The sequence below is a fragment of the Penicillium digitatum genome, chromosome 6, assembly GCF_016767815.1.
Source record: "Penicillium digitatum chromosome 6, complete sequence".
NCBI classification, from domain to species: domain Eukaryota; kingdom Fungi; phylum Ascomycota; class Eurotiomycetes; order Eurotiales; family Aspergillaceae; genus Penicillium; species Penicillium digitatum.
The window spans coordinates 2,999,335-3,016,213 of record NC_089389.1 but is presented as its reverse complement, the minus strand read 5'-3'; the positions used below and the strand labels follow the sequence as shown (position 1 = coordinate 3,016,213).

The following is a 16,879-nucleotide window of genomic DNA, read 5'->3' as shown; positions in this document are numbered from 1 at the left end:
GACCGTTCATTGCTTTCTTGACGGTGGTTGGGTTGTTCCAGTGTTTCTTTTGTCGCAGCCATCGTTTGACTACGGAGGTCAGATCTTGATATTTCCCGGGGCGCCGAGTATAGTTGAAGAGGGGAAGTCTATGAGTATATGATACCTTGACAACGAACTCAAACATGACTGGAGCAATATCACGTTAGATATCAAGCGACCCCGAAGCTCGCCTATCTCTTCTGGCTCCCACGAGATCCTCTTCCAAATGCTTCTAGCTCTTTTGTGAATCGATGTACCGCAGTATTCAACAACTATGTATTTTTCCATAGCATCATACAGCTGTGACCAAGGTCTCCTAATTGCTTTTGTTGGCGACCATTGCTCTCGTGACCCAGTAGTTGAACATCGACGTCTTGGAGAACATTTGCCAATCCCCTGACCCTGGAAGATCGAAAAACATCCGTTCCTGGTTCATGGCCTATGTTTGTATCCACGCACTCTCTGGATATACTATTGAACTGGCGTGGAGCGTCAACAAAATCTCTTCGGAGCTTATGAGCCAAAGTGAGAATGGAAAGCAAGTCCCCGACGCCTACTCCGAAACTCATCGTTGAGAGTATTCGATTTCTGATGTAATGTTACCCGAGGGAATGTATGAGGAATCGTTAGGTTTTGATTGTTAGATTTCCTGTTTCTATTAGAGCTTTCTACTACAGCGAACACCAAGTTCTAGGGCACTTGGTACTTTGGGAGGGGGCTTGTCTCGGTTTCAGGTTTGGGGATTGGTTGGCTAACATCTGCAAGACGCTTCTTGTAATAGCGCATGTGGTGAGAAGCAGAGAGACAAATTCTGCAGCAAACCGTCGGGTTTCAGGTAGAACTATGAGAAACGTAAAACCACAGTCAATTGGGGCTCTGACCATCCTAAAACAACCATGTCTTTTGAAAATCATTCGTTGCACACTAGAATCCCTGTCCGACTTCTGACAGTCACTTAGACATCCAGTTCGAGGTCCATCTTTCCTGAAATTGAACCTGGATTGGCGATGAGATATGGAAGATCGGTCACTTCCGCTGGTCTGTGTGTTCTTGGATAGTGTGCAGAACCCACAGCATTGAACCGCCGAAGCGCGAGAAGGGGCAAGAAGAGAGCGAATGATTTTATGCCGGCCAATTCAGGCACCAATGGCTGACCTCATGCAGTGATATCATTGGTCATCCTCTCCAGGGCTTCTCCGATACCGTCACCCCGCAGTCCCCGAAGTGCTGGTTTTTGGGGTTTGCGCATTTCCATGCGAAGCATTAAGACATTTGCAGGTATTGCCAGGGACTATGAACCAGAGTCCATCCAGTGCTCAGCCCATACCGGGTCCTTCCGTCCCTGTCAGCTCGTTTACTCCATCATTGAGGGGACCGTTGGCTGGGGGTCGCCAGATCACCCGAAACCGCGCGAGCTACAGCTGTCACACGTGTCGGCGTCGGAAGGTCAAGTGCAACAAGGTATGTTGATCAGATTGCCACCAATACCGAAATTCTTACTTTAAGTTAACATGCATCTCCGACAGATACATCCGAGATGTGGAAACTGCGTGAAGAACAACACCGAATGTATATATAATGTGCCATCCCAAAAAGAGGACGATGGGCGTGATGGCTCTTCCCATAACGCGCACGGTGTTAAACGAAGGCGAGAGATGTCCCGGACCTTGGAGGAGGATGTCGACGAGCTCCGGTCACTTTATGGGCATTTAAGGCGGGCACAGACGACAGGCGAAAAGCCCGACCCAAGCGCCATTGAATTGCGACTTGACAAGCTTATGTTAATGATTGAGCGCCTCGGAGAGAGCGGTCAAACATTTGAGGACGTGAGGATGCAGGCAACGGCCCAGGATGTGAAAGTGGACCCCACCCAGTTGGATGACCCACGGGCGAGCAATGATCTGAACGGCAATAAAACACCATCAAGATCTACCAGCCCACATGTCTTTGCTGCAGAGTCAAGCAGTGATGAATTTCCAATCCCATCCGGTCAGGCCACCGACCTAGTAGACCCGGTTGGCAGTCTGAACCTGGGACATTTGAGCCTAGAGGACGGTGGAAGGTCAAGGTTGGTCAACATTGACCTTTATTCGAAATGCAAAAGTCTCTGACTAAAACTAGATATGTTGGCACCACGTACTGGGCTTATATCTCTGGTGAAGTATGCTTCCCACTGGATTTTCCGACGGGTAGACCATTTTGACTAACTCGCATTTAGATCAATGAGCTCAATAAATTGCTGAGAGATCAAAATAGCTCACACGATCAGTCTACTCCTGTAAAGAATAATGAATACATAACAGATTCGCATGCCGATGGTCGACAGTCCTGGAGAGAGTCAACAGGCAGCTCGACACCTTTAATCGCGCCTAGGTCTCGTTCCTTCCATCAATCTATACTCTTCCCTTCGGGTGACTCTCCTTCAATCAATGAAAATGTGGTAAAGCCAGAAATGCTTGACCACATTCCAACCAGACGGCAAAGTCATATTCTTTACAAAGGATTCATTTCCGGTATACACGCCATCAGTCCTGTCATTCATCCACCATCTATCCTCAAGCTTTACAGGGCCTTCTGGGATTGGTATGACTACAGCAGCTATTCGGGAGAGTCGTGCCCAAATCCCTCATTTCTTCCTTTGTTGTACGCTATATGGTATGGCGGCTCGGTGACCATTTCGATGCGAGTAATCGAAGCTGAATTCAATGCATCCTCTCGGTCGGCTCTTTTGACAATCTACAATGAGGAAGTTACCAGATGGCTGACGAATATCAAATTCCCGCGCAGTCCTTCACTTCAAGGCCTCGCTGCCTACCTTATCGTGCAGACAATTGTCACGAAGGAGGAAGAGCCTTTGACCACTAGTCTCTTTGTCAGTCTCGCGATGAGGGTTGCGCAAACCATGGGCTTGCACCGGGATCCAGCTAAGTTTGGCATAGAGCCATGTGAAGCTGAGTATCGACGCCGTTTATGGTGGCACATTATGCATATGGACGGTGTCGTTGCAATGTCAAGTGGTCTGCCCCCACTTGTCAATGACGAGAATTATTGTGATGTGTGCGAGACGAGTGAACTGAAAGATACGATGCTAGGTACCCCCGCTGCAGAGTCCTACATGGAACAGGTTGCTTCGCGGGAGCGGCTGCCTGATAATCCTGATGATCCCGCTATATGCGGCGGGCCATCAATGGTCAACGTCTACTACCTCACCGCAAGGGGGAAATATATCATGGCTCGTTGGTACCCTTTTAAGATTCGAAACCCACATGCTAATGATAATCAGGCGCTGTCCGCCGAATCTTGAAAATCCAGCTTGGAATAACGCCCCTCACCAGGCAGGACATGGAGGATCTCCGGTCCATACTTCTTGACTTGCAGCTGAAACTGAATTCCATCATCCGCCGGATTCCAGTGGGGAATGACGTTGATAAATTGGCAATGACAGACCAAGCGGATTCCATGTTTAAATCTCCCGTGGGCCACTCTTCCAACGCAAAGCTTCCAGGCGAAGGTCCCACCGGATGCCCAGAACACTATCACTCACCGGTTCTTGTCTTTTTCCACAAATGGGCGAAGATCATCCTTTCCTTGTATATTGACAAGGTGCGCCTTCTTGATCATTACTGGTTTCACACTCAACTGACCTTCCTTATGGGCTTTCTGCGTGGCCTACCAGCCTTTTCTGAAGAACGCTCGCAGCCGGATTTGGCCAGCGGCACGCCAGAGGTTTGCACACACCTTCAAAAAATGGGTACACGTACTGATATTGATAGTGCCCTTCGGCACTGCCACGGTTTCATGGAAAAGTTCATCCAACTCGCAACGGATCCTGATTTCCAGCCCTTTCACTGGAGCTGGCCTGGGTAGGCTTTTCGCTAGCATGGTGACCTAGAATCAGAGGCAACTAATATCTCCTTTTTAGCAATCATCAACCGATGCATGCTACTATGTATGACTTTATCATCAGGTGTTGACAACCACACTAATAAGATGCAGGATCATGCTTATTGACCTATATGAGCGACCTTACAGCCCTGAAGCATCCAGGTCCCGCGCGTTCATCGATAGCATACTCGCACTTTCTGGCCCGGATGGAGGCGTCGTGGGTGGTGAAGACGGTGTCTCAACACAACGGCCATTGAAGGACGGTGGCCGCGAAGCCTGGGATATGATTCGCCGTCTTCGCCAGAAGGCTTGGCAAAAGGCTGGCCTCAATCCGCGAATGCTCTGGACCGAAAAAGACCAGATCCAGGCTGGGGTCGCTTCATCAATTGACTCTCGCGGGGATTCTGACTCTCCTTGCTCAGATCCCTCTCACGCCGGATCTCCAGATTCAGCATCACCCAGTCATCCCTCAACACACAACCCCCCCCGCTTCCACACGTTCTCGAATCCTGTTACTCCGATTGCTACTAAAAGCCGTTTGCAACACCAATGCCAACCGCAGGATAAACCCTTACATCCAGTTTCACATTCCCAATTCCATCTCACCCCAGCCGGTTATCCCATACCTCCCGGCACTAGTGCCTCCTCGCCCAATACGGACCCCACATTTGGTGCACCTCCGCCTACACAATCTTCTGCATCCACTCCTCCCGCCTCACATGCTCAGTATTCAGATTCTGACATTGCTGCTTCTGTTGGAATGCCCTTCATGGACCCTGCGCCTTTTCATGTTTTGCCTACAGGAGTTCCCACACCGCCATCGATAGTCGACCCCAATTTCAACTTCGACTGGGACCAGTGGGATGCTGTGTTCGGTCAACATCTTCCTGTTGCAGATGATCTGATGGAATTGGACCCCGTTTCGGGTCTTGATTTGACCCATACCAGAATTGCCTCAACGTTAAATGGCTTCAGTTCTATCGACACGTCTACTTCCTATGTCAATGGTATTCCACTTCCAACCTCCTCTCCAGAGGAGAGTTTCGCGTCGTGGAATGAGAACGATGGAGCTGATGGACTGGGATATTCCAAATGCCCTTAGTGTAGATATAGAATCATCTATCCATTAATCCGCAAATAGACACATGAACCTGATGATTGATGTCGCTTCACGTATTTTGGTGACATGAAATGACTCTTTTGGGGGGAGAGCATGGGGGCAATGAATCAATCAGACCAAAGACAGACTACATAGTACAAGCCACGAAAAAAAAATAAGACAAGACAGATGATTTCATGAAGCGTAACTCTTGATGATCCAATTGATCACTAGCTTTGGATACGAAAAATGCGAGATGGTTATTAGGACAGACAGGCCCAGGGAAGGGGAATAAGTAGCCGCTGCGTCTGAACCGTAACTCGCAATTCGTCCCAAACGTATTTGTTCGTGTAGGGTGCGTTTTACTGTCGCCTGCTTGGGGATGACAAGAGTTACTTAAACCTTGATCTCCTTGAGACCATCGGCCCAAACGGTGGCGTAAGGGGTAACACCATCCTCTCGGAAGTCAATCAAGACGTGCCTAGAAACAGGTCAGTTTCAGATTCCAAAGGAAAGGTAAGAATCTGGAGACGTACATGGCATCACCGTCCATGGACTGGCCCATGAGAACATCGTAGTTGTCCCAGTTGGCAAGGATCTTCTTCATAGCGCCAGCGGCCTTGGTCTTCCACACCTTCTCGGCCTCTGCGGGATTCGAATCCTCAGCGAACTTGGCGGAAGCATTCTTGTGGAGCTTCTTGAGGTATGCTGTATTCAAAGAACAAGAGTCAGTGATTTGCGTGGACCAACAGGTGAAGATTTGAAGGCGAGCATACACTTGATGTGGGCCTTGTAGCTTTCCTTGGAGGGCTTGGCGCCGTCCTCAACCTTCAGCCAGACCAGACGGAACTGGTCCTCGATGTCGTGGACCATAGTGGCCTCACCCTCGCCACCTTCCTCCTCAGCTTCCTCGGCGGAGGGGTTGGCACCCTCGAGCTGGAAGTCCTCGTTGGCACGCTTCAGGTACTTGCGGCAGTCACACTCCCAAAGGATATCGAAATCCTTGTTTGGGACAAGGTTAAAGGTATCGGCGACGATCTCGTCACCGGAAACGATGTCCTGGTGGATTTTGTCAGTTGAGGTTCACCTGCAAACAAGAAGGGGTAAATCCAAGGATCTGATATTGGCAGACTTACAGTGTAGATAAGCATTTTGGCGGAATTATATGTTTAAGAAAACGAAGAGTGTAAGAAAGCAAAGTGGCACGGGAGGGAAGAAAAACACTTTTTAGGTGGGGGGACGAGGTTTTTCTTTTAAAAAAAAAAAAATAGAGCGGGGGATTTGTGTTTGTTCAGTTTGTACCGCTTGGGTATCAGAGAGTCTGGGCCACCGCCACTGGCTCTGTGTTAGCGCAGTATGTGGTACTTCAAGGTACTTCAAAAGTACAATGCGGTTGGGGTATAAAATACATACACAAATGCTAGCATATTTAAAAAAACTTCTTCAATTTTGAAGAGAATAGAGCAGCCTTAAGTGATTAGCCAAATTCAATTGATCTTCGTTTTCACTGTTGCAACCAATTTACTTCCCTTTGGGGCTGTCCAGGTCGAAGTATAGAACTGAGTCAGCAAAAATCCATTCGATACCATACCATACTCTAAATCCTTGCTCCCATCAGTCATTCATACCAAAGATACTGTCAATACATGTACTTTACTGGTTTGTCTTGGCTCCGGCTCGCGCCACCCGAATCCGGGCGTCTCCTGATCAGAACGTTCATCTTTATCTTCGAGCATTTCCTATTCTTTTCCTTCATCATTATCTGATTCGCTTTTGTTTCTTTTTCTTTACATACTTAATTTGGTTTGTACCCGGCCAGCGCCGAGAGGTCTTTTACTGATAGGATTCATCCTGTGTCGCGCCTACCCGTCAACATCCGGACTTCGGAGTGGTGGGCAGTTGCGAACATCCACTCTCTTTTCTTTACCCTGATTTCTGACACTGAGATCCTTTCGATATCCGAGATATTGATTCCTAAATATTTTCGATCGCCAGTCTTCCGCCATGGCTGTAAACGCATCCGTCGCGTTCGACCTACCTCCCCTCCCAACCTATACCTTGACCGCGCGAGAGAATTTGCTTGCTCCTCTTCCTGATAATGTGCTTTCGCTCATGTTGCCTGTCGTCGCTTACTGGGGCCTGTCCATGATATATCATTTCCTCGATGTCAATAATTACTTCGTGGAATACCGGCTCCACACCCCCGCAGAAGTCTTGAAACGAAACAAAGTGACCCGCTTGGAAGTTGTACGAGATGTTATCTTACAACAGGTGATTCAAACCGTGGCTGGCCTTGCATTCTTATACTTTGACGCCGAGGAAACTGTTGGGAGAGAGGAATTTGATGTGGCCGTGTGGGCGCAGCGATTGCGGATCGCCCAAAAGGCTGTCCCATCGTTATTAGCTCTTGGTGGAGTTGACGCTCTCAATCTTGCAAATTCGATGTCTCAAAACGGTTATACCATGTTGGCCGGAGCTCTGGCTGGTGGATCATACCCCAGTGTGACCCAGTCCATAATCCTTGACAACGGAGCCAAGGCCGTCGCGCCCGCGTTCACGAGCTGGGAACTTGCAGTTGCCGGTTTCATTTATTGGTACTTTGTCCCGGCACTCCAGTTCATACTGGCGATTTCTATTGTGGATACTTGGCAGTACTTTCTCCACCGCGCTATGCATATGAACCGGTGGCTCTATGGTACGTCTGACGTTTCGAAGTTTGATTGATGGTTCCCTACTGACATGCCGTTAGCGACTTTCCACTCCCGCCACCACCGTCTTTACGTTCCTTACGCTTTCGGTGCCCTCTACAACCACCCATTCGAGGGATTCCTCTTGGACACGGCTGGCACTGGTATTGGATTCTTGGTCTCCGGCATGAGTACCCGCCAAGCCATGTGGTTCTTTACGATGTCGACTATCAAAACTGTCGACGACCACTGTGGGTATGCCTTCCCCTGGGATCCATTGCAGCATTTCACCTCCAACAACGCCGCCTACCACGACATTCATCATCAAAGCTGGGGTATCAAGACCAACTTCTCCCAGCCTTTCTTCATCTTCTGGGACCGCCTTCTTGGCACTCAGTGGAATGGTGAGGTCAAGCTGCGCTACGAGCGAGCTCGAGAGAATGCCCAGAAGCAGGTGGACCTAGATGCTGCCCAGGCACTGAAAACAATGCCGATTGTCACTGTGACCGAGGATCGTGAACATGAACGGGTAGTAGTATCACCTGAGGGGCCTGCGACCCGCACTCGGCTCCGCCGAAAGACTGTTGACAGTCTCAAGGGCCCGAGTCATGGAGTTCCTGGCAGTGTTCTCCACAACTAAAGCCGTGGTGAGCTGAAGCCTAAACATGTGTCGATTTCTTCTTACGCATCCCCCAACCCCGTCCCTGGAGCTGCTGGCCGTCTCCGCCAGACCGTGGGGCTTTCCGTCATTTTTGTATATGGGATCAATGGCCCAATGTATTAATTTTTCAGAATGCGCCAGTCAATGCTTTGTACATGGATCGCTCTATGACCTACTGTCAATAATGTCTATTATTTGCTATTTACATTTTTCTTTCTGTATTCGGTGTCTATTCGATACATCTGCAAATATCATGAACAAGCTTTTCTCAGACCTGGACGTACAACAAAGAAAACCACATTGACATCAGAAAACGACAATCACCAAGGATATATCATAAATGAAATGAAAACAAAACCACACAAGAAACAGAGCGCCCAGACGAGATGCGAAGACAACGAAATGAGAGTGATCAGGAGAGGAGATCAAATCAGATTCGACTATTCATGCAACAGATTCCAAGCAGTCCTCGCTGCTGGGTCACTCTCCGGCTTTCTCTGGTCTTCATCTTCATCAGTTGACCTACTGTCAGTGGAGCAGATCGACGGGGAGCGACAACGTGATGTGACGCCGCTACTCCCACGCATTGGGCAGTATTGAGCGCTTCGCAAGCGGTGGTTTCTTCCCACACTCTTGTACATCTCAAGCAACTCATCGATCGCCTCGATAATTCTCAAGACAGTGCTTGCAGTGGCGGGTGCCAGGGGGTTCCCAGGAGGCTCATAGACAGTATTTGCACTCTGTCTTTCCATGCTGATTCGCAATCCTTGGTAGTTGTCATCGGCGAAATCTATGAGCCTAGTGACCCGATCCGGGTTCGGGTCTGAGCGTCGATCTCGCTCCATGTGGTAGGATGATCTCGAAGGCTTCCGGGAAGGGCTCGACCTTGGGCGATATTTTCTGCGCCCTTCGTTATCAGTGTCAGTAAATTGAGAGGACGAGCAAGATCTAGGGACATACCTTTCCGCAGGGTGGGATAATGTGATTGGTGGTGGTGGCTGGGTATACTTCTTCCTCGGGTTATACTCACTGACAGGTTTTTTGCTACGTGCACTCTTTCCCGTCTTTTTGTTTCCGTCACTCTTGTCATGATTTATGTGCCTCCGATGTGGGGGACTCGAATCCGTATGTGCTGGGTCTTGGGACCAAGCCTTGCTGCAGACTTTGCGGGTATCCTTTAGGATGAACGCAAACTGGCTGGATGTGCCATATAGCTCATCCACGTCGTCGGGAAATAAGTCAATGCAGGTGTCGACAAATTTCATAAGTCTTCTTGGGACGTGGTTCAAACGTGTTTGGGTGCGAGAGAGCAGGGCGATCCGAAGATTGCGCAATGCATGCTTGTCACTCGCAACTCGAGCCACCATACACCCCTGACAGCAGCTGATCTCATAGTGCCATCTTTCTGCGATAACCTGGTCTTTCGGGTCAGGTTTCTCCCACATGCCCTGTATAGCCTGTAGTTTGTGCAGGATCAATATGTCGAGCGGCTTCAGCAAATCCGGATACGCTTCAAACTTGCGAAGGTGATGGCCGACTTCCCTCTGTATCAGATTGAACACATCGGCGATGAGATCTGCATTCAGACCCTGATGGTCATTGCACAAATCCTTGTTCGTTCTGGACCAGCGATCACGGCGCATATTCTTTGGCAGCTCGTGGATTAATCGCTTGACAACCTCGTCAGCGTGTCTCGCTCTTGTGTTGTCTATGTGCAAGATCTCTGTCAGCTTTTTAAGTTCGTCTCTTCTCAGGTCAGTGACAAACTGGTAGTCTCTTTGTCCTGAGAAAAGGGATCTACGTCTACCGATTGTGTCTTGTCTGTTTTCAAACCACCCTCCATCTTTTTCCATTATTAATGGAGGATTTGGTGGTATCCCTGTGATCGACTTCGGATGATCTTTGCTTTCTCCTAGTTGAAAGCAACGAGGAGTTTAGAGGTCAGATTCAAGTGCTACTTGTTTGGAATGGTTTGGAATGGGATGTAGTCACTATAGTGTCTTCGTTCGCTCGTGTCACAAATTGTGTACCAGGCACCTTAGTAGTCTGGATTAATGGTTTGAGGTTAGTCTTGATATTCCACAGGAAGAAGAAGTCCGTCTTAACCACGCATTTTATATACTCCCAACAAAGCGGGGTGTTCTCGGCGTGCTTTCATGATATAAATACCACAACACAATGTCTTTTCAATCCTCAAAGAAATCAACGCTTTTTCTTGCAGTGTCCAATTGGTGTTTCTGTGATCATCAAAGGGAATGGCCTTGATCGGTCTATGGCTACAATGAATTGCACTATTAATGAACTTATCAATGGCCTTTGTTCGTTGGGCCCTGTACAATATATTAGACCTGCCTTGTCTCACATTCTCGTCCTTTTGCCTCATTTTTTTCTTCATTTCTTGTCTTGTCGATCTCTATCTATCTCATTTATTTACACCATGGGAAACCAAGTCTCGGCTATTGACTCCTCTCAAGTCACAAAGAAAGCAAAAAAGCGTGTCAATCTTCGAGGAATGTTCAACTATCCAAACGGACGAAACATTCGCGAGGAATGCAATTCGAATAGAGCAAACCAATGGGTGACTGTCTTCTTCAACTGGGCTGACTACAACCACAACGACGAAGAATTGATGGAGCTTGTGGTGGCTCGCATCGATGCCCGAGACGGTATCATTTCGTCCGAACCCGTCCATCACGATGTCAAATGGTGTCTATCCCTCCGTGTCCCTGGATACTGGAATCCTAGTGATGTTTCAATTGCTACCGCTGCCAAAGTTATTGCGCGATGGCATCAAAGTGAAATGCGCCATGCTGGCATGAAGATCAACCGAAGATATCTTTTCCGCGGCAACAATCGTCGAAAAATGCGCCACCTTGTTCGTTGAAATTCTCCTTTCTCATTCGACGATTTCAAAATCATGTCACTCCAATCACTGAACATGAAAGAAAACAAAAAGGTACAAAAGGAGTCCATCCGGCAAGCCAGCAGATGAAGTCATAAGTTAAAAAACCTCATGCGTATCACATGACAACACTTCCTCTTCTTTTCGGTTACATCTCATCGTGTCACTTCTACTGCTGGCCACGTCCCACAATGACTTGTCAGGGTAAGGAGGGTACCCCATTGCCCTACACTGCCTCACCCATCAAGTTGCTCTGGAGTGACTTGTCCCTGTTGGGTTCGAAACTATGGGCGCTTCCGGGTATCCTACTGCCCCTGCATCTAGATCGCACCCATGAGTTGGATGAGCTCTATCCATCGTTACGCAATGGAGCTATCGTGTTGATCCATCTATTTCTCGTGGTTTATCAACTTGTTGTCCTGCTCTCGCTGCCGATCATGGTTATCTGTATGCTTCCAGGCCTATGGATCCTTGCTTATTCTGCGATGGCTTTCACTATTAATTATGCGATCATAATGTTGATGTTGAACGGCTTCCAGCGGGTTCTGGTATCCCAAGTGCCCGTGGTCGAGCGATCAGGTCATGAGCGGGAGCGTTGGCTGTATATTAATGGAATTGCAGCTGGGTAGGTGGGAGAGATATGCCCCTGTTTCTCTGATTTTAGTTACTAACTTGAATTACTTCTAGGAAGCACTGGGTACAGATGAACATCGATCAACTGTCATACACTTTTGGTCGGAAAGTGACGGGAGTGCATAACCGCACGTAAGTGCCGTCAGAAATCTCAGATTTGCAAACACTAATGATAATTATTGATTAATAGCGCAGGCATTGTCTTTGATCTCATCGAATGTCTGATTCAACGTGATTTTTCATATGCTACTGACGATATACGACGGTCGTATGCCTTGGTCAAGGAAGCCCTCCTAGACCCCGACTGTGACAAGGTGGTTCTGCTTCTTCACAGCCAAGGCGGCATTGAAGGGGGACTTGTCATGGACTGGCTTCTAGATGAGCTACCCCACGATCTACTTCATCACTTGGAGGTATACACCTTTGGGAATGCCGCGAATCACTTCAACAACCCGCGATGGATACAACCAGCAAGGACACGAAGGACCTCAACGCCCGACACAATGCATCAATTTGGCCAGTCCATCGGCCACATCGAGCATTATGCCAATGCAGCTGATATTGTAGCTGTGGGAGGAGTGCTCCACTTCGTGGACATCCCAAATCGATACATGGGCCGGCTGTTTGTGCGCCCGAATTCAGGCCATCTATTGAACATGCACTACTTGGGCAATATGTTTACCCTAGGCCCTGATATGAAAGTCCTTGACTCCAATCCGTTCATGGATATGGAAGTGGAGCCGTGGGTGACCTCCGGTATCAATGGATATGATGGCCCTCCGCATCGAGTCAGATCTCAACCCAGTATAGCCCGAGACGAGGCGTTTCTCCCCGCCGCGCTGAGCCTGCAACGGTCAAAAACGAAAGGTGTGGATCGAGTTCTGCGTGTCAAGGAACTCAGTCGGCTTTGGCAGTATAGAAATGGAGGACACCCGAAAGAGACAGAGGTATAGCAAAATGACAACACCCACGAACACAGCCCCTTTAGCTACTTGAGCGCAAGTTCAGCCCTTGCAAGGCCATTTAACATGTCTTTCTTTGTTCTTCCCCTTGTCAATCCCGCGAGGTTCAAACCTGCGAGGTTTGATGAACAGAACCCAAAATGTGTAGGCCCTTAAACGGACTGTTTTGGGTAGGATTTACCTCAGAGACTTGGGTGTCCGGTAATTATCTTCATCAGCATACCGCTTCAGAAAGGTCCTAGTATTTTACTCCGTGGTATAGACAAATTTTTGGCCTAGTAAGCGGGTCGACGGATCACTTAGGGCACTCTAGATGATGGCTCTCGTATTTTATGATCCGCATAGCCCTGATTGATTTGGGGCTATTTGCACTGGACCCGACGGCACAATGCATAACTCCTCTCTGCTTCTCAACAAATAACTATGATCTCGGAATTATACTGTCAAGCATTTGCATGGCGTACATGCAGGTTTGAAACTTGAAATTCCATCTAGCGTTAACTTGGAAAGTCTTTCTTAAAGCTCTCGTTGTAGCTTACAGACATCCAGTATGGTCCATAAAATGTAGAATGCGTATAAGGTACTGTGATTTAAATCTCAGGTAGATGTTGGACACGATTTGAGATGGATATACAATGAGATCAATTCAGATGCAGGCCCGTGGTATCAAGGAAGTGTCCTTTCGTGAGTGCATCAAAAATTGGGGAGAAAAAAGCAACGCCCATCGCCATAAAAATGCAAGTGGAACACGGAGTGATGGACGTGCTAAATCATGCCCTGATCACCCTCTTCTTTTCCTTCTTTTTCTTTTCTGCGCCTGCCCCTGAGGGCTCGCCGCCCAGTCCGCCCAGTCCGCCCAGTCCGCCTAGTCCACCCAACATATTGCTCAGTCCGCCCATTCCACCCATTTGACTCATCATTTCCGACATGTTAGGCATTCCCTCCATACCCTGCATGCCCTGCATCTCGGCCATTGCGTCCTTGAGAGGATTGTCACTGACACCACCACCGCTGTAGGCAGGTGAATGGATAGGGAGGATCTTCCCGATCTTCCAACCCCGCGGGGCAGCAGGAGCTGCTGGAAGCTTTTCGGGCATGGGCAGGCCACGGATTCGTAGGCGGTAGGGTGATTTTTCAGTCGTAGGATTAGCCTTCAAGTACTGTGCGACGAGAAGATAGAGGTGGTGCTCTGAACAGCAAGGTCAGTTCAGATCCAGCAGAAAGAAGCAGTTGCTCAATCAAAGGTATCAACCACATACTGTTCTTGATATTCGGGTTGGCTAATTGACCATTCTCTTTCTTAACCTGCACACGCACACGACCGGGATTCGCCCAATCCTTAGGATGCAGCTTCTCAGGCTCCAAACCTGCATTCAAGCCAAGCATCTGCACGGCATCAACGATATCTCGCGCAAGAGGGTTTTCCACTGCGAGCTCTGCGCCCACTTTGCGGCCTTCGGCGCGCGATCGGGTCTTGTCAAAGTACACGGGGTACAAGCATGAGAAGTGTCGGGGAATCTCGCGCTGGGGTTCAGGCACGGGCATCTGTTGTTGGGGTTGAGGTGTAGTCCTGGTTGGGATATTTACTGGTGAGATTATCGCATTTCTGGGGAGGTCCTCGTCAGAATCATAAGAAGGGGCAATCTCTTCTGGGTCGGAGTCGGAGACTTCCTCGATTTTGGCGTGATGCGACATTGTGGGTTGAATTCGTGGATTGGGGAGTTGTCTGGGGAAGGCCGCGGGAATTGTGGCCAAGTCAGAGGGGCAGAATGCAGAGTGTGCGGGCGGTGGGACGTGGGGATGACATGACTATGTTCAACTGAATGAACGTCACTGATTGTTAGTATAGTGCATGATGTCTAAAATTTGACATGAAGAATCATGAATGTACTTTTAAACCCCTTTGCGTCAATCTCAATGAAAAAAAAGGAGCCCTAGATTTTTATGTCCCATTGAGGAACCCACACCGAACTAAATGGCCATGTACATCCTTGTAATATGGACATGTGTAATAATTTCACTCCCAAACATAGTCCCAGGCCATAAATCATTGCCAATCACTAATTTTAAAAAAATTTTTAAAGCTCTTTCTTCAAACGCGATGGACCAGGTAGACCAGGTACAACATAGCCCAGGAAACCTGAACGGCCAAATGTCTGTTCCCCCGCCCCCCGGACCAATTGAGGGCTCGGCTTCTTCCCTTCGGCATGCCGAACCCACTTAGCCCCGCAGGATAGGCCATTGCCTCGGGTGAAACGACAAGAGATCCACGACTATGCAAGGCGTTTCTCAGCCTCTTCAGAAATTCGTTTTTTCAACTACATATCACGCAACTTCAATCATGACCAACGGTATGTCAAATGCGTACCATGTCTTAGCTCATTCCTCATCCTGATATACCCTTCCCAGAAACCAAAGCTAGTGCTCTTCTCCACCGGAACACACGCTTCATCCCAAAAAAAGCAATTGGTGGCAAGGGGTGCTACATCTTTCTAGAAGATGGGACCAAATTCCTCGATGCCACAGGTGGCGCTGCTGTATCTTGCCTAGGACACGGTAACGAGCAGGTCGCCCAGATCATCAAGGATCAGATGGACCAGATATCCTACTGTCACTCAGCCTTCTTCAGTACTCAGGTAGCCGAGGATCTTGCCAAGCTCCTAGTTGACTCTACTGAGGGAAAGCTATCCAAGGTCTTTATAACGAGCTCGGGTGAGTCAAGGCAGCCTTTCCAAGAACCAAAAATGTTGTCCACACATACAGTGTTGACGCTATAGAGGCTGCACTTAAGCTAGCACGCCAATTTTTCTTAGAGCTTCCAACTCCTCAAACTGAGCGTACCAGGTTCATTGCGCGTCTTCCATCCTACCACGGCACCACGCTCGGTGCTCTCTCAGTTGGTGGCCATGTTCAGCGTCGGGAGCCATTTGAGCCACTTCTCTCCAAGAATGTATCCCATGTCTCCCCATGCTATGCATACCGTGGGAAGCGGGATAGCGAGTCTAATGCAGAATATGTGGCACGTCTATCAGCCGAGCTAGATGCTGAATTCCAACGTGTCGGACCCGAAACCGTGTGCGCATTCATTGCAGAGCCGGTTGTTGGCGCAGTATGACTTCCCATCTCGGAATTCACATTATTGGATTATTCAACTTATAGTCTTTAGGCTCTCGGCTGTGTCCCCGCAGTACCAGGGTACTTCCGTGCAATGAAAGCCGTCTGCGAGAAGCACGGCGCTCTCTTGATCCTTGACGAGATAATGAGCGGTATGGGCCGTTCCGGGACATTGCATGCCTGGGAACAAGAAGATGTTGTTCCCGATATCCAGACTATTGCAAAGGGGCTGGGTGGTGGCTATGCACCGGTGTCGGCTGTTTTAATTAATGACTCCATTGTGCAAACTATGGACAAAGGCACTGGGCAGTTCCGCCATGGGCAGACATACCAAGGCCACCCGGTCTCATGTGCCGCTGCGTTTGCTGTCCAAAAGACTATTCAGGAACAGTCTCTGTTGGAAAATGTCCGAACCATGGGTGCTTACCTTGAGACACAGTTGAAGCAGCGATTCGCGAGTCATCCTCACGGGAGATATTCGAGGGAAAGGATTGTTCTGGGGGGTAAGTTACACGTTCATGTAGTCGATATTACACAACCAACAAAAATTCGGATTACTAACGCTTTTCAGCTTGAATTTGTTAAAGACAAGGCCACGAAAGAGCCATTCGATCCCAAGGATCGTCTATCGTACCGAATCCAGGAGAAAGGTCTAGAGCCGGAGCACGGTGTCTCGCTATATGGCTGCTCTGGTACTGTGGATGGAGTTAAAGGAGATCATCTTATGCTCGCGCCACCTAATATAGTGTCGGAAGAGGAGATTGATATTATTGTAGCCACCCTGGGTAACGTTTTGAAAGAGGTTTTTGCCTCGTTATAAAGCACATTCTGTAGATACTGCAAATTCCCTCTCACGGCCTGGGAATGCGCAATGATCTAATCGATTTCAATTCCTTCGGAAAATAACTGCCGGGA

General features: G+C 48.6%; 7 protein-coding genes across 7 annotated transcripts; 4 read left to right on the top strand and 3 right to left on the bottom strand.

The window, feature by feature from the left end:
• Positions 1-1,314: 1,314 nt before the first annotated feature.
• Pdw03_6071 (C6 transcription factor, putative) lies at positions 1,315-5,008 on the top strand (the record flags this gene model as incomplete). Its single annotated transcript, XM_066101242.1, has 9 exons — positions 1,315-1,482; positions 1,548-2,089; positions 2,143-2,182; positions 2,240-3,257; positions 3,305-3,624; positions 3,698-3,747; positions 3,795-3,884; positions 3,944-3,970; positions 4,018-5,008. The coding sequence occupies 9 exons, from the start codon at positions 1,315-1,317 to the stop codon at positions 5,006-5,008; spliced, it is 3,246 nt and encodes a 1,081-aa protein (XP_065958182.1).
• A 393-nt stretch (positions 5,009-5,401) lies between these two features.
• Pdw03_6070 (Translationally controlled tumor protein) lies at positions 5,402-6,156 on the bottom strand (the record flags this gene model as incomplete). Its single annotated transcript, XM_014683069.1, has 4 exons — positions 5,402-5,486; positions 5,542-5,713; positions 5,782-6,064; positions 6,142-6,156. 4 exons carry the CDS (start codon positions 6,154-6,156, stop codon positions 5,402-5,404), a joined length of 555 nt encoding a protein of 184 aa, XP_014538555.1.
• An 853-nt stretch (positions 6,157-7,009) lies between these two features.
• Pdw03_6069 (Sphinganine hydroxylase Sur2, putative) lies at positions 7,010-8,332 on the top strand (the record flags this gene model as incomplete). The annotated part of the gene is made up of 2 exons (XM_014683068.1): positions 7,010-7,700; positions 7,755-8,332. 2 exons carry the CDS (start codon positions 7,010-7,012, stop codon positions 8,330-8,332), a joined length of 1,269 nt encoding a protein of 422 aa, XP_014538554.1.
• Positions 8,333-8,793: 461 nt separating this feature from the next.
• On the bottom strand, positions 8,794-10,196 carry Pdw03_6068 (uncharacterized protein; the record flags this gene model as incomplete). Its single annotated transcript, XM_066101241.1, has 3 exons — positions 8,794-9,253; positions 9,314-10,061; positions 10,121-10,196. The coding sequence occupies 3 exons, from the start codon at positions 10,194-10,196 to the stop codon at positions 8,794-8,796; spliced, it is 1,284 nt and encodes a 427-aa protein (XP_065958181.1).
• A 594-nt stretch (positions 10,197-10,790) lies between these two features.
• On the top strand, positions 10,791-12,841 carry Pdw03_6067 (Cytochrome P450; the record flags this gene model as incomplete). Its single annotated transcript, XM_014683066.1, has 4 exons — positions 10,791-11,228; positions 11,459-11,880; positions 11,943-12,020; positions 12,079-12,841. 4 exons carry the CDS (start codon positions 10,791-10,793, stop codon positions 12,839-12,841), a joined length of 1,701 nt encoding a protein of 566 aa, XP_014538552.1.
• A 779-nt stretch (positions 12,842-13,620) lies between these two features.
• Positions 13,621-14,545, bottom strand: Pdw03_6066 (Signal recognition particle, SRP19 subunit; the record flags this gene model as incomplete). Its single annotated transcript, XM_014683065.1, has 2 exons — positions 13,621-14,039; positions 14,110-14,545. 2 exons carry the CDS (start codon positions 14,543-14,545, stop codon positions 13,621-13,623), a joined length of 855 nt encoding a protein of 284 aa, XP_014538551.1.
• Positions 14,546-15,191: 646 nt separating this feature from the next.
• On the top strand, positions 15,192-16,784 carry Pdw03_6065 (Pyridoxal phosphate-dependent transferase, major region, subdomain 2; the record flags this gene model as incomplete). Its single annotated transcript, XM_066101240.1, has 6 exons — positions 15,192-15,201; positions 15,260-15,562; positions 15,628-15,959; positions 16,017-16,354; positions 16,413-16,467; positions 16,536-16,784. The coding sequence occupies 6 exons, from the start codon at positions 15,192-15,194 to the stop codon at positions 16,782-16,784; spliced, it is 1,287 nt and encodes a 428-aa protein (XP_065958180.1).
• Positions 16,785-16,879: the final 95 nt, after the last annotated feature.